The sequence below is a fragment of the Taurulus bubalis genome (assembly GCF_910589615.1).
Source record: "Taurulus bubalis genome assembly, chromosome: 2".
Classification (NCBI taxonomy): Eukaryota; Metazoa; Chordata; class Actinopteri; order Perciformes; family Cottidae; genus Taurulus; species Taurulus bubalis.
The window spans coordinates 38,014,943-38,028,192 of record NC_136590.1 but is presented as its reverse complement, the minus strand read 5'-3'; the positions used below and the strand labels follow the sequence as shown (position 1 = coordinate 38,028,192).

At 40.4% G+C, this 13,250-nt stretch overlaps 1 protein-coding gene across 1 annotated transcript in view; it reads right to left on the bottom strand.

Moving 5' to 3' along the window:
* pcdh1a (protocadherin 1a) overlaps positions 1-13,250 on the bottom strand; it is a gene marked incomplete at its 3' end in the record, with an annotated part of 74,729 nt that overhangs the window by 18,017 nt on the left and 43,462 nt on the right. Inside the window, exon 3 of the mRNA XM_079237402.1 lies at positions 1,322-1,541. Within this exon, the coding sequence (XP_079093528.1) occupies positions 1,322-1,541 (220 nt within the window). The remainder of the gene's footprint in view (positions 1-1,321; positions 1,542-13,250) is intronic.

Below are 13,250 nucleotides of genomic sequence, written 5' to 3'. Positions count from 1 at the left end.
CTCTCTCCGTGAATAATGGTATCACTAATTGACATGAATAAATAAACAATAAACATTTGCAATACAGATGAATAAGCTAGCTAATGAGTTCCAACACGATTGTCTAGTCGAGAGGCAAGGCATCACAACGCAACTACCCTCCTACACTAATAATAGAACTTTGTCATCTGTTGTTTTTGGCGTGACGGTGACACATTTTAGCCTTTGATCCTGCAACGTTTTGCAACCTGGGAGTGCGAGAGATTGAAATAGTTTCTTTTCCTTGCTGAAAAAAAATATATTTCTCCATTCTGAGGATGTACAGCCCCATTGACAAAAGGTACGTCTGTGTCTTTTTCACTGACACTGACAAAGTGCCTGTCGATGCTGATCAACAGCTCTATCAAGTCTTTGCTGATACATGGCACATTTTGCACGGGGCAGTAAAAGCCTTATTACTTCACTTTAAAATCCATGTGCACGAGAAGCAGAACCACTAATGAAATACAAATACAAGGAGGCCGAGGCCATCGCCATGTAAAAGTCTTTAATCCAGAGAGCGGTGCAATGCTAAAATACTACAATGGCTGGAAACGAACCATGTGAATCACTTATCATAGTGTGTTACAAGACACGTAATGGATTCTGTTTGGCAGCTTAAGGTGGCAAAATTAATTTACCGATACACAGTTGAGAAAATATCAGTGACAGCATTGGTTATGATTTTCTTTATTTCTTATATAAACCTATGCTGAGAGCGCCGCTGTTCAGCCTGTGGATTGATTACTGTGCCTAGAAATGATGGCTCCCGCACACCAACAGTAAGCTGCAGTTAACATGGGTCCAGCTTGCGGTGAGGAAAAAGCTTTGAGTAAACACAGTGTTGTCTGCACAGATGTCATGGTTCAGATTTATTTAGAGGGCAAATGCTCCATTAGTTGGGCTTTTTAATTAGCACACTTGTGAGAGAGGGTCATTAAGGATGTCTGACAGTGGACCTGCTGATGAGGAGGATGGAGGCACTGCTAACACACACGCACACACACACGCACACACACAGACACACTCATGTATGCTCACACACCCGCCTACACACGCACAGGTCTGCTTAAAAACCAATAACATTTCACACAGTCATCGACAAACACAGCAAGTCAACGTCACGAGTGCCACAGCCACATCATTCCTCTCTAAAATGGCCCCACAGCAACAACCACAAATCTACCACAAATGTCTCCATCGCAAAAGAAAAAACACACACAAAGAGCATATTAGAGTAATTTACATTTAAATGCATATTCATGGAGATGGTCGACAGAGCGGAGGGGGATTGTCAGCGTACCATTTTCAGGGTGCTCGGTCTCTCCAATGCTGCCATCTGGAGTGGTCCTCTCGTAGTGGTCCTCAGGCAGGGTCAGGGGTCCAATGCGAGGGCCAGACGATGACTTACTGCTGGGAGTCTCCGATTCCTCCAAGCCGCTGTCATAGTAGCTGTGCTGAGAGGCGTCCTGCAGGTCCTGCACGGGGTTGGCGGTGGAGAAGGTCACTCGCCGATGGGGGTGCTGTGAAAACAGGGAGAAGACAACAAATGAATATCTTCGACGCAAGGAAAGTAGTTTTTTCAACTCCACTCCTCCTCTCTCGTTCGATGCTTCCATGGAGACACTCAGCAGGTTGTATGGTAACAGTTACAGCTCACAACATTACCATTTAAGACTACCGTCTGAATTGTGCTGGCCTCATAAAGTTCACTCTTCAAAAGTTGAAAAAATAGTATTAAATATTAAACACTCTTAAATATTAAACAGTCTTTTGCACTGTTATTATTCTGCAGATTATATAAGGTAGAAATATATGAACAGAGTCAGGATACAGACTTTAATAATGAGTGTGCAAATTAGCAGCAGCAGAATACATTCAGAATACAGATACCCCCATACTATACCACAGAGTTTTAATACCTAAATATGGGACATGTGTTTAAATATGCTGTATGATACTGTCCTGTTATTGCAATATGTGACCGATGTGTATGACGGAAATAATTAATAAGATGATGTTCTTTTCATGTTTTAGATTGTGTCTTCTAACAATTTTTTTTTTTTTCAAGAATCCATGCATGTTAATTCTGAGCATGATGTAAAACTCCTCATCTAAGAACATGAATTAACATAGGTTTAGACACAATGTACAAATTGTGAAGAATTGTGCTGTTATATTGGTTGTCCTTCATAACAAGAGCTCAACATGGAGGTGGAACAAAGAATGTACAGAAAGAAATGAACAATGGATGAATGAATGACAAATGAATCAATGACAAATGAATGATGAATCTGTGACGTCTGTGTCTTTTTCACTGGCATGTATACAGCATGTATATAAGTCAGACCCAGAACATTTACATAGATAGAGGTGATTTATGTGTCAAGATATAGATATAAAGAGATTACGTACTGGAGACTATACAGACGTGAAAAGCACATATTATAAAGAAAAGTGTCATATGGTGTCACGGATATTCAATGTGAAAATAATAATGATTGCTGTTATTATCATTATTAGTCAGACAAAAGCTTCATTTTTCTAAATCTTCCACTGCCAAATTATTCTGATGACAATGATTGGCACACTAATCAGTAGCCCCAGTGAGCTACTTCCTATCTCCATATTTTAATATTGATGTTTAACCGTGTAGAACTCCAGATAATATTTCTGCAGTTTAACTAAAAAAGCAACACGGCTAACAAAAAAACCAAAACAGAGCTTTGGAAATACAGTCACTATTTCGCTAGCCTTGGGATATATCATTGTATCAGCTTTCGTCGTTCTACTGATGAGATATTATAAAAGAATAAAAGAGTATATGAAGGAATAAAAATACTGATGAAATCCCGAATTCGATAGCTTGAAGAGGAGCAGAGCGGCAAATAATAAATCATTCAACATCACACCCTTTATCAAATTGAATGGCTTGTAAATACAGTTAGGAGACCATTAAATTTCCTCTTCCAAAGATCAGTTTACTAATGGCTACTTGCCACCGATCCAAAACAGAAAGATGACTCCTTACGGTGCAGGCGCACTCCTCCCCCCGCACCACCGCACACGAAAACCTCTCGTAAAAGTCAGGAAAGCACTGATACAGCAGAACGGGGCTGCCTCGGCTGCACGAGTCAGCCCAGATCAATACCATGGGTCTGTGCTTTCTACCATTCAACCACTTTTCTGGCAAACAAATCCATGCTGGAAATCATTGGAACCATCAGCCTTTTAGTACGTACACACCAGATATTGAGAAATGCTTTTAGGGCTTAGGTAAGTGCTATCAACACTGTGTTCTTCATACTGTTAGTAGGCTTCAAAATGTTTCCAGAAAACTGTTCATCTCCCCATCATCTCAGTCACATTTCCCTCCACTTCACAGATGCATCTCTTGGGCTTTCATCTATATAATGATTGTTGGAGATATGGGGTGCATCATATCTTTTTTTTCCTTCTCCCCGCAGTGCTACATCGCTACGTCAATAAATCATACATAGTATGCTTTGGATTTTTCTGTTATTGCTAACCTTTAAGGGGAAACTAAACAAAAATGTTTAGAACATAAGGACTTTGTCTGTGATTTGTATGCCTGGTGCACAAATGAAAAAAAGAGGGCAATGAGTTCTGGGGGATGAAAACATCACACGTGTTTTCTTTCTATTCCACATGCTCTTTGATTGGTGGATCTATACTGAGTGAGTAAATAAGAACACACTGTTTATCGCTTCTCACAAAAAAATGTAAATAACATTGATTCATCTTATTCAAATTCTTACAATACAACAGTACAAAGTGTACAAGTCGACCATATTTAACAGGAAGTTTGGATAGCGAGTTATTCTGCTATTGTTTCTGTGATACTTCTATGAGCTTGCTGTTGACTCACGTGGCTGGGTCACCGACATGTTATATTCCAATGATGCATTCTTAAACTATGATTGGGGGTCGCTAAGGCAAGTTCAATGTTAGGGGGCATTTAGTTGTTTAAATATGGATTCTTGCTTAAACTTCTCCTTAAGGCATCACTCCAGAGAGTCAGCATGTTTCCTGGGTATGATAACTAGCTAAGGCTGCAGAGATGGGGAAATAGATTCTCCTTTTAGTCAGAGCACAAATCCTTTGCCAGGCCTTGGGGGCTGCAGGGATGCGGCAAGACGGGAGCATGGAAGGGGAGCCTGAGCAGGAGTGGGGAGTTGGTCAGGCAGACACGAACGGCGCTTTGGCTGGAGGGGACAAGCAGAAGGATTAGATTCTGGGAGACTGGAGGCGGGAGATGGAGATTGTTTGGGCATTGTGGTAGGAGTAAGAAGCTATGGGGCTGAGAATGAAGGAGGGGACATTTACGATGACGTCTGAATTCATAGCCCCATTTAGATTGGGCTAAAATGGCCTCATTTATATGCCTTATATTACAATCCCAACGCAGATGGAAAGATACAGCACGAGTCTGTCTTTACAAGGCTACCAGGACACATTTCAAAGTAGCAATAAACAGCAATCATCCACTCCCTACCTAGAGCTCCTTTAGCCCTTTGGAGACACTTTTTTTTTTCTTCCTGTCAGCTGGCCAGGAATATTATATACAACCTACTGCCTCAGAATAATTCCAAGCCACATATGGATACAGTTGAATATATCCACTGCTGATATGCCAAAAAAAAAAAGACAGAGAGAAGCTGCCAGTTAGACAACAATGCCATTATTTTGTTTGAATGATATGGCGAGGAACAGTATTTCACGGTCGAGTGTAAAATGTTTCGTTCTATAAATTGCGTCAATTCCCCTTTGTACATTTGGAAAATCAGCTGTCTTCAACTACATTATATATCGTAAAAATGAGAATGGCAGCTGCTGTATGGTCGCTTCTTTGCCTCAAGCTATCCAGAACCATAGATCTTCCGCTTATGTACACACCATCGACCCCATCACCTTAGAGCTGCCATCGTGTTGCTTTACTGTCTTGAACATAACGCACACGACAAGAGAGAGCACTGTTTCCCAAAACTGAATGACAACCTGCGCCTGTATGTCCTGACTGCAACCTCGCGGTTACACAACAGTGGTATTTTAAAAACACGGATCAGTACCTGAGCTAGTCGACTTGGAATGACGTACCACGTATGAATCACATTTATGAACAGTTTGCACACACACACACCTTTGAAAATGTTTGGCTCACAGACCAAAGGAAAAAGGTTTGTATCTCTTTAAAAAAAAAAAAAAAATAACCCCAGCGTTCTAGTTGTTTTTGCATTAGTTTTGGGGATTGTTTTGTGTGTTCATTCAAGTTTCAACCATTTAAAGCACTTTGTATCTAATATTAATTTTTAATATAATTATAATTTGTATTGATAATAATAATCATCAGAATGTTTTGGTACATTATGGAAAGCATCCTCTACACAAAGAGAGCAGAGTGTAAATTGTGATTGATATTTCCTTCTTTATGTGGACAATACAACACGGAATGGCCTAAATATTGCCATCCAACTGGGTGCTTCTGTATTTTCAGGTGACAACACGTCTTATTAAAAAGCCTTGAAAATATATTGATCGACTGATTTGTACAAGCCAACATATTGCCACCAGTTATTGGCGAATTGTACAACTGTATGTCAGATATTAAAACAAGGGAATACCACAGCACAATGTGACGATGCTTGAATGTGGCAGAGTCAGATAACTGTAAATGATGATCCGTGTGAGCTCAATCATGAGATCAGGGCTTGAGGAATGTTAGGTTGTGTTGAGACTGAGAGACATTTGCCTGAGACATCCAAATAAATATTGCATTTCTCAAATCAGATTCAAACCACAGTCATGGGTGGTGGGATCTCTCATTTAGAAATTGCTCTTTCCACCACCTGCAATTCCACACATACAGTAACAGTGACGTCACGTCCAGAAAAGCCCTCAGCCCTGTTAGCTGGCTGCGACTGCTGCAAAAGAAAAACATATATCAACCACCCCTGTCGCTAATGTTGTCTGCTGTGATGGAGGACTTCTGCACGGAGACTAGATATTGCTATGGTGTGAAGAGTGAGAGGATGCATCTCCATTATTCACCCAGCCTGCGGCTTGCTGTTTAGTGTCTGTATTGGAAAAAAAACAGCACCAGTTTGTGAATGTGCTCACGCCTATGTCGTTTCCACAACAACTGACGCAGATGGGTTATTGTTAATGGTTATATCTAATCACTTGCAAATAAAAGTCTGGGCAGTCTGTCCTAAAGATTGGATTTGAAATAAAAAAACAAGTAATGCATCTGCCTGCAGCTTGAATGAAGGAATAAAAAAGGGATTCCTGGGGCAAATAGATGAGACTGAGCAACAGGGATAGGATGTTGGTGACTGTATAGCATCAATATTGCCGTTGCAGATTTGCCCCCACTGAACCCTGATGGGACCGCGGACCCCGGTGCCGTTGTGCTCTCACATAGCACCCAGTTCCCGGTCCACTGTAAAAGCCCTGGAGCTACCTGACACCACTCCGCCGTCAGGCGCCTTGTCATCCAGCCAAGTCTCACTGATTGCTAGTGCACAGGGCTGCCGGTACTTATGCAGATGGGAAAAAAGCTTTTCCATCGTCCCTGCCACATTTTGAGCAGGCTTCCAGCAGAGTCGCAGGTGAGTTAGATTTAGTGTTTGAAACTCTGTCTCATGCGTCCAAGTTTGCGTTCATGTTTTGACTGATCCATACGCGAACACTTTGTGATCAAGCTGGCGACCGCATTGTCTGTACTTTAACTACCTTGTAGGGAAGATTCCCCGGCGTACTGTATTTCACAGCAAGTGGCGGCTTAATGGTTGGTACATATGGTGGGACTAGACAATCCATAGAGTGCAGAGCGAGATATTACAGAATATTAACATAAAACCAAGGCACATTAAATATACATATATATATACTCAAAAGATGATATTATTACTACTATTAATATTATCGTAAAATAGTACTCTGGTGGTTATTCTACAAAAGTACTTATATTTGATGTGGATTTGAATAATAGTACATCCTTTTATATCTAGCCTGAGATTTAAAGCTTGCAGTAGCATTTAATCTTCGAGGAATTACCTCTGAATTTTAAGCCAAAGTGGTTGATACTCCATTCATAACATTTCCATCGAATCTCCATTTATGTATGCTACTTTGTCTGCTTGCTAAACATGTCAGGATCAAAGTCAAATATTGCATAATTTCTTATGAATTAATCATTAAAAAAGATTTTCAATCAATCCAGTTATCTCTCAAATCCCAGAGACAAATACAAACATGCACTAAATTGGTGTGGAGAAGGAAAAAAAATATGGAAGATGTGCTTATTGCAGTATTTAAAATGTGTCCCTCTATATTTCATTGCTTTGAAGAGAAAATCACATATTTAAAGTACTCCAACACTGTATTTAAAGAAAATACCATCTTACTTTCAATGGCCAATGGTTACCTACATATTTGTCACAGTTGTTAAAATGTTTATGACACAGACGTATTGTTTAAAGGGTTTCACTGTAACCAGTCAATTATGCTGAATATTCAGGATTTCGGTTGGAGGCGCAAAGTACAACAAGCGTCCAAGTCACAAACCTTTGAAGAAGACACATGAATGACGACAATAAGCACCTAAACATAATCATAGCTATATGCAAAGACCGTTACAGTATAGTGCGGTATCTTTTCTTGTAATAAAAGTAAACTAGTAAAACTTCAGAGGTTATGGGATGCCTATATATTTCATACAGAGACAGATGGAGAGAGAGCAATCTGTAAGGTTATGAGTGAGAGCTGAATTTCATTTAGTTTACAATGGGGTGCTTTTAACCGGTTGTGAAGCCAAACAGGGAGAATATATTCTCCTAGAATACCCTCAACTTTTCAAGCTGCAGGAAACCTATGTGGCCCTGTTTATCAATCCTGAGGTATATCGTATGTGTACTGGAGCTGGAAGCCAGACTTTTCCTATTGAATCACAGCTGTGTGTCTCTCAGATATTATGAAATGGGTTTTCTGCCCATGTAAAAGGAAACGGCTGATGTCTCAGTGCCCCTGTGATATGAAAAATTCAATTTAAAAGGATGAGAGAAAGAATGGTGCACGGCCTATTTCCATTCCCCCACATTGAGAGATATGAGAATGATGTTCTGTTGTGTGGAGGAAATGATGCCAATCGTACTGCAGAGAAATTCCTTCATAATTCAATTCAATTTCGTCTAAATCCCAATGGCAAGCTGCTCTGCCAAAGAGCGGCAGAATGACAGAGACAAAAAGGTAGGGCTGGAGACAGAGACAGAGGAAGAGCGGCTAAAGATTGAGACTGAAACAATGGAGAAATATAGACGGAGTCGCAGAGGTAGGAGGAGAGAGCAAAACGAAGTGGAGAGGATGTGAAGAGGAGACGTTTAAAAACAAAAGTAATGATTCATTATTGATTATTTTGATTTTAAGTAGAGCCAACTCATTTCCTTTACCTCACTGCAGTGTCTGACAGAAGTAGAAGTAAAACACTTTTTTTTAAAGTTGAGATTTCCACAGGAGGTGAAGAGGTGTTCCTGCAGGTAGACTACAGCAGTGGTTCTCAAAAGGGGGTACGTGAGATAAAAAAATAAAATAAATATATATATTTAAAATGAGCATCCATTAAACAATCCTTTAAAAATAGCTATTTACTACATATTCAATACAATTGTGTGTGTATATATATATATATATATATATATATATATATATATATATATATATATATATATATATATATATATTAAATCAGACACTGATGGCACAGTGCTGTGTATTACATCTTTTTTTTACTGAAAAAAGGTTGAGAACCACTGGAGCAGAGTAAAGTAAACCTATAGTAGAAACATGTTCTGTTATTTTAACTGAAAAATTAGATACAAAATGTGCATGCAAACTCTGATAGCCTGTGAGAAGTGTGGGACGCAGCCTTTCCATTTAGTTACAATCTGTGAGTACATCCTGGCTCTGGCATTTTGGGCGTGTATGCAGGAATCAATGAGCTGCTGCCTCTGAAGGCAGAGAAAAAATGAGCTGCACCAACAAATATGACAATGAAGAAGTGCACCTCTCAGTGTATGCAGCAAGCATAAAACCATAAAGACTGAAACCGTTGCAAAGGAAATGCATATGGAACTGTTTTTATTTTCCTCTCCACCATTATGTCCTCCATTCTCATCCCATCTACTGCTCTCTCTTCTCTCCCTCTTTCTCCACACACACACACACACACACACACACACACACACACACACACACACACACACACACACACACACAGTTGTTTTTGTAGGTGCAATAGCTCCAAGGCAAGCAGCGTGGAATTGGAGTCTTCAAAGAGTCTTGGATTATCAAAGAGACACAGCTACCAGAAAACTAGGGGACACGCTGGAGAGGGGGAGGGAGGAACATAAGTGAGAGGCGGGGAGGGGGAGAGCGCGCAGAGGAGTCAGCATGGGTTTGGGTTGAGGATGAAGTGATCAGACAGGGGAGGGGTGGGGGTTGAGGGGTGGATAAAGACCAGAAGTCCCTTTGTTCGCCGACTGTAAATGGAGAGAAAAAAAGGCCGGAGTGAATGCATTAAAAAACAATCAGATAGACCTTAATGGTCTTGATAGGCAAGACTGAATTCGCATTCTTCACTGTCTGCGCTGCCGCCTATTCTGGAGTATTTCCTTTTTTCTTTCCTACACACAGGATTTCATTTCAATGGGAGCACTGGCCTTGAAATACCATAATGTTGTCACAGTAAAACCAAGTATTACTGCAGCAGGACCCACCATGTGTGAATATGGCTGCCACATCTAAGGACAAATCTGACTGTTCACGCCATTCCGTATGACAGGACGTGAGAGTGCTGGTGTGAATGTATCACCCTTCGACAAAAAGCTCTCCGTCAGCCCCTCTGTCCCACAATGAGCTATGATGTCTCCGTTTTCCCCCATTACAAGAACACCTCTCTCTATAGGACACATTTCAAGTCAGTGTATGAAACTGATTCTGGTCGGTTTGCTGCCGTCGGCTGCGGGGCATTATCCGGCAATGACCCTGGCTGTCCCACTGCCACACACACACACACACACACACACACACACACACACACACACACACACACACACACACACACACACACTTTGAACTAAATTACTCATGATGAGAGCGGAAAAATGCTCCTAACACACAATGTCAAAAACAAATCAAAGTCCAAAAAGTAATCTTCATCTCACTGTGCAGCTCTTCTTGAAAAATGTGGTTATTGTGAAAGATACTTTGGGTGTGAACCAAAAGTGTGCCCACCGCCTTTATCCGTTTGGTAATTTTGGGGAATGCCATCTTTTATTCCGACAGAGGAGTGCGAGTGTGTGACAGTTGTGTCTGTGCAGCACGGATTGTGGAACTCTCAGACTATGTGCAGATGTTCTGTACTTGTTTAATGGCATCAGTTAGCGAAGGCACTCGTGTACACGAACATAACCACAAAACCCTCGACCACATAAACATAATGGAATCTTGTCTGCTGTTTCTAAACTACAGTTTGCTTATATAATGTGTGGATAGAACGCGTGCAAAATTAGGAATATAAATAAATTATATTAATCCAACAACGCTTTTACTCATCTAATCATCAAGTAATCATTTGTTTGTACTGCAGTCAAATTACAATTGATCCATCACTGAACAATCATTTATTTAGGTTCGTGTGGGTGCGATATTAATGTTGTAAAGTTAATATACATAGTGAGCCCGAGTTGATTCATAATACGCAATATATTTTGGTTAATTGGTATTTTCTTTTTTTTGCCATAATGCAAGAAGATGAAAGACAAATTAAATATGATTTGGTGTCATGAGAGATTTGGAGGAGAGGGAGGAGCTTTGGGGAAGAGAGGATCAGTGGTAGAACTTAATTGGAAAGGGCACAGGATTAAAAATTTGATTGGTTTAGGGGTGAGATGGTGATGTCTTTCTACCGACACTCTTATTGTGTTAAACTGTGGGGACTATATATGTTAATATGAGCTCAGATGGTCCAAAGAAATGTTTTAGAATGAACACGATTTTGCACAGTTGGGTGATTGTGAGTGATGTGCTACTTGACACCGTGGAGAGTAACGAGCGCTGCTCACAGAGAGGCAAGAAGAATGTTGGAGGAACGGAGGACACAGAAGAAAGAAGAAACGGGAGTCAGAGGAACAATTTGTCGAGATGGAAAGGAACTGCAGAAGCTATTTTCTGCCAAAATGGAAAGCGATAAGAAAAAAACTGAAAGAAGAAGAAAAAAGATGGCAAAGTTAGAAAAGATTTGACCAAATGCTAAGATGTGACGAAGAAAGCCAACTAAATAAGTGAAAACAGCAGGAGAGGAAAATTCCACAAAAATAATGTGATTAATATGACGGCGGTGGAACTTAATTGGGGGTTAGTCTTTGGGCTAGTCTGAAAAGACTGAAGAGGATTCTACTTTTAAGAGTCTGACCTTTTGACCATTGAATGTAACAAAGTTTTAATAACGCTGAACAAAAGTTTTATAATATCAACTCTGGGTTTTAAACACTGAAAGGCTGTTCAATTTGACCATGTTCCTCCATTCCCCATCAGGCTTTAAAGAATGTGTTGGCATTTACTGAAATGTTGGTGGATTCTAATATTGCTTTTACAATTATCTGATTGATAAGCGATTGTGACCTCACATTTACATTCATACAGCTGTCCTCTGTTGTGGTGTTATGATCTAATATACTGTATAAAATCACTGTATTAAGGACACGTATTGCTTTATTTCCCCAAAGTATCTATGCATAAGGGTTCACATTCAGGCCGACTCATTCAGATTTAAAGTTTCATCAGCTCGCTCTTTGAGTGATTAAACTCTATAAAACTCAGTTCATTTTAGTTGCTCCTTAGACCCCGACATTAGCACTCCCTTGGAGGCCAAAGCATATTTGCAGCCTAATTTTCAGCGACCGTAACAACAGTTGCATTTAGACGAGGACTGTTGTGAATTAGAGTGACTATATTGTACCTTGGAGTCGGGCCAGCGCGATGCAGTGAAAGAGGGAAGCAGGAAAGACTCTAGGAAGTAGACAGATGATTAGAACGCTGTACTATTTACCGCAGACAGGCTCGTCTTTGTCCGCGTTACGGCGAGAGCTGGGCTGTGGTTCTGTGTGGAAGGTTACGGGCAATAGTCTCCTTCATGCATGCTATGTTTGCCTTTTCCATTTCATATACATAGATACCATAATGTACAAGATGTGACCTTCATGTTCAGTTAACAATCTGCAAACTGCATGCACAATTGAAAGACTACAAAGATAGCAGAAGTTGTTTTTATAACACGCAGCCGTGAGAATCGATGTCTCCCACCATAACTATGGATTCACATCAATGACACATGAACAACATGTTGACAGTGAATTTAATACTTCCAGAAATGGGGTTTCAACTTTTAACATGACACCGTCTGACCTCAGCAGGATATTTTCGGTGGGATATATTTGCACTGTGTGACTCTGTACCTCTGAAGCACAAACATCACACGCTCCTCTGGTGAGAATCCATCACTGCTACACTGGTGTTGAGTTCACTGTTAACGGGAGTGATTTTAAAAGGAGCTGATTTAATTGGTTATGATAGCAGAACGCTCTTACCGCGACGACGATATGCAATTCATCCTAATCTGGCCCCTATTACTGCACTGCAGGTTAAAAAATAAGATATATTTTGGTCAAACTAAATGATCTAACACTGCTAACTTGAGCCAGCATCTGGGCTTGAAGTTTGAAGTCTCTGATTTTGTATGCCAAAAGCAAGAGAAAGTTTTACATAAATGTCTGGAATTGGCCCGATAGTTTGTCAGATCACATCTGGTCATGCTCCATAATGCTGCAGAGCAGACGCTTTGGCAGCTTGGCAAATTGCAATATCTGTCTGTGTTTGGCCTGTATGGGTTCTGAGCCCTCCAATGGTCAATTGCAACTACATTTTCTATCTAAATACAGTCCCTGGGGCAAGTTTCCAATTCAATATCCAGCAGCTGCAATTCTAAATAAAACTGAATTAAAGTCAAGCAGAATTTAAAGGCAACACTTTAATAGAAAGAAGGGTTCTAGTCAATAGGAGAGGTCAAACAAACACTCTCATTTGGACTAATTGGGCTGCATGCTTCTGAATTAAACATCATTTTCTACCTGAAAGTCTGGCTTTTCTCTTGTATT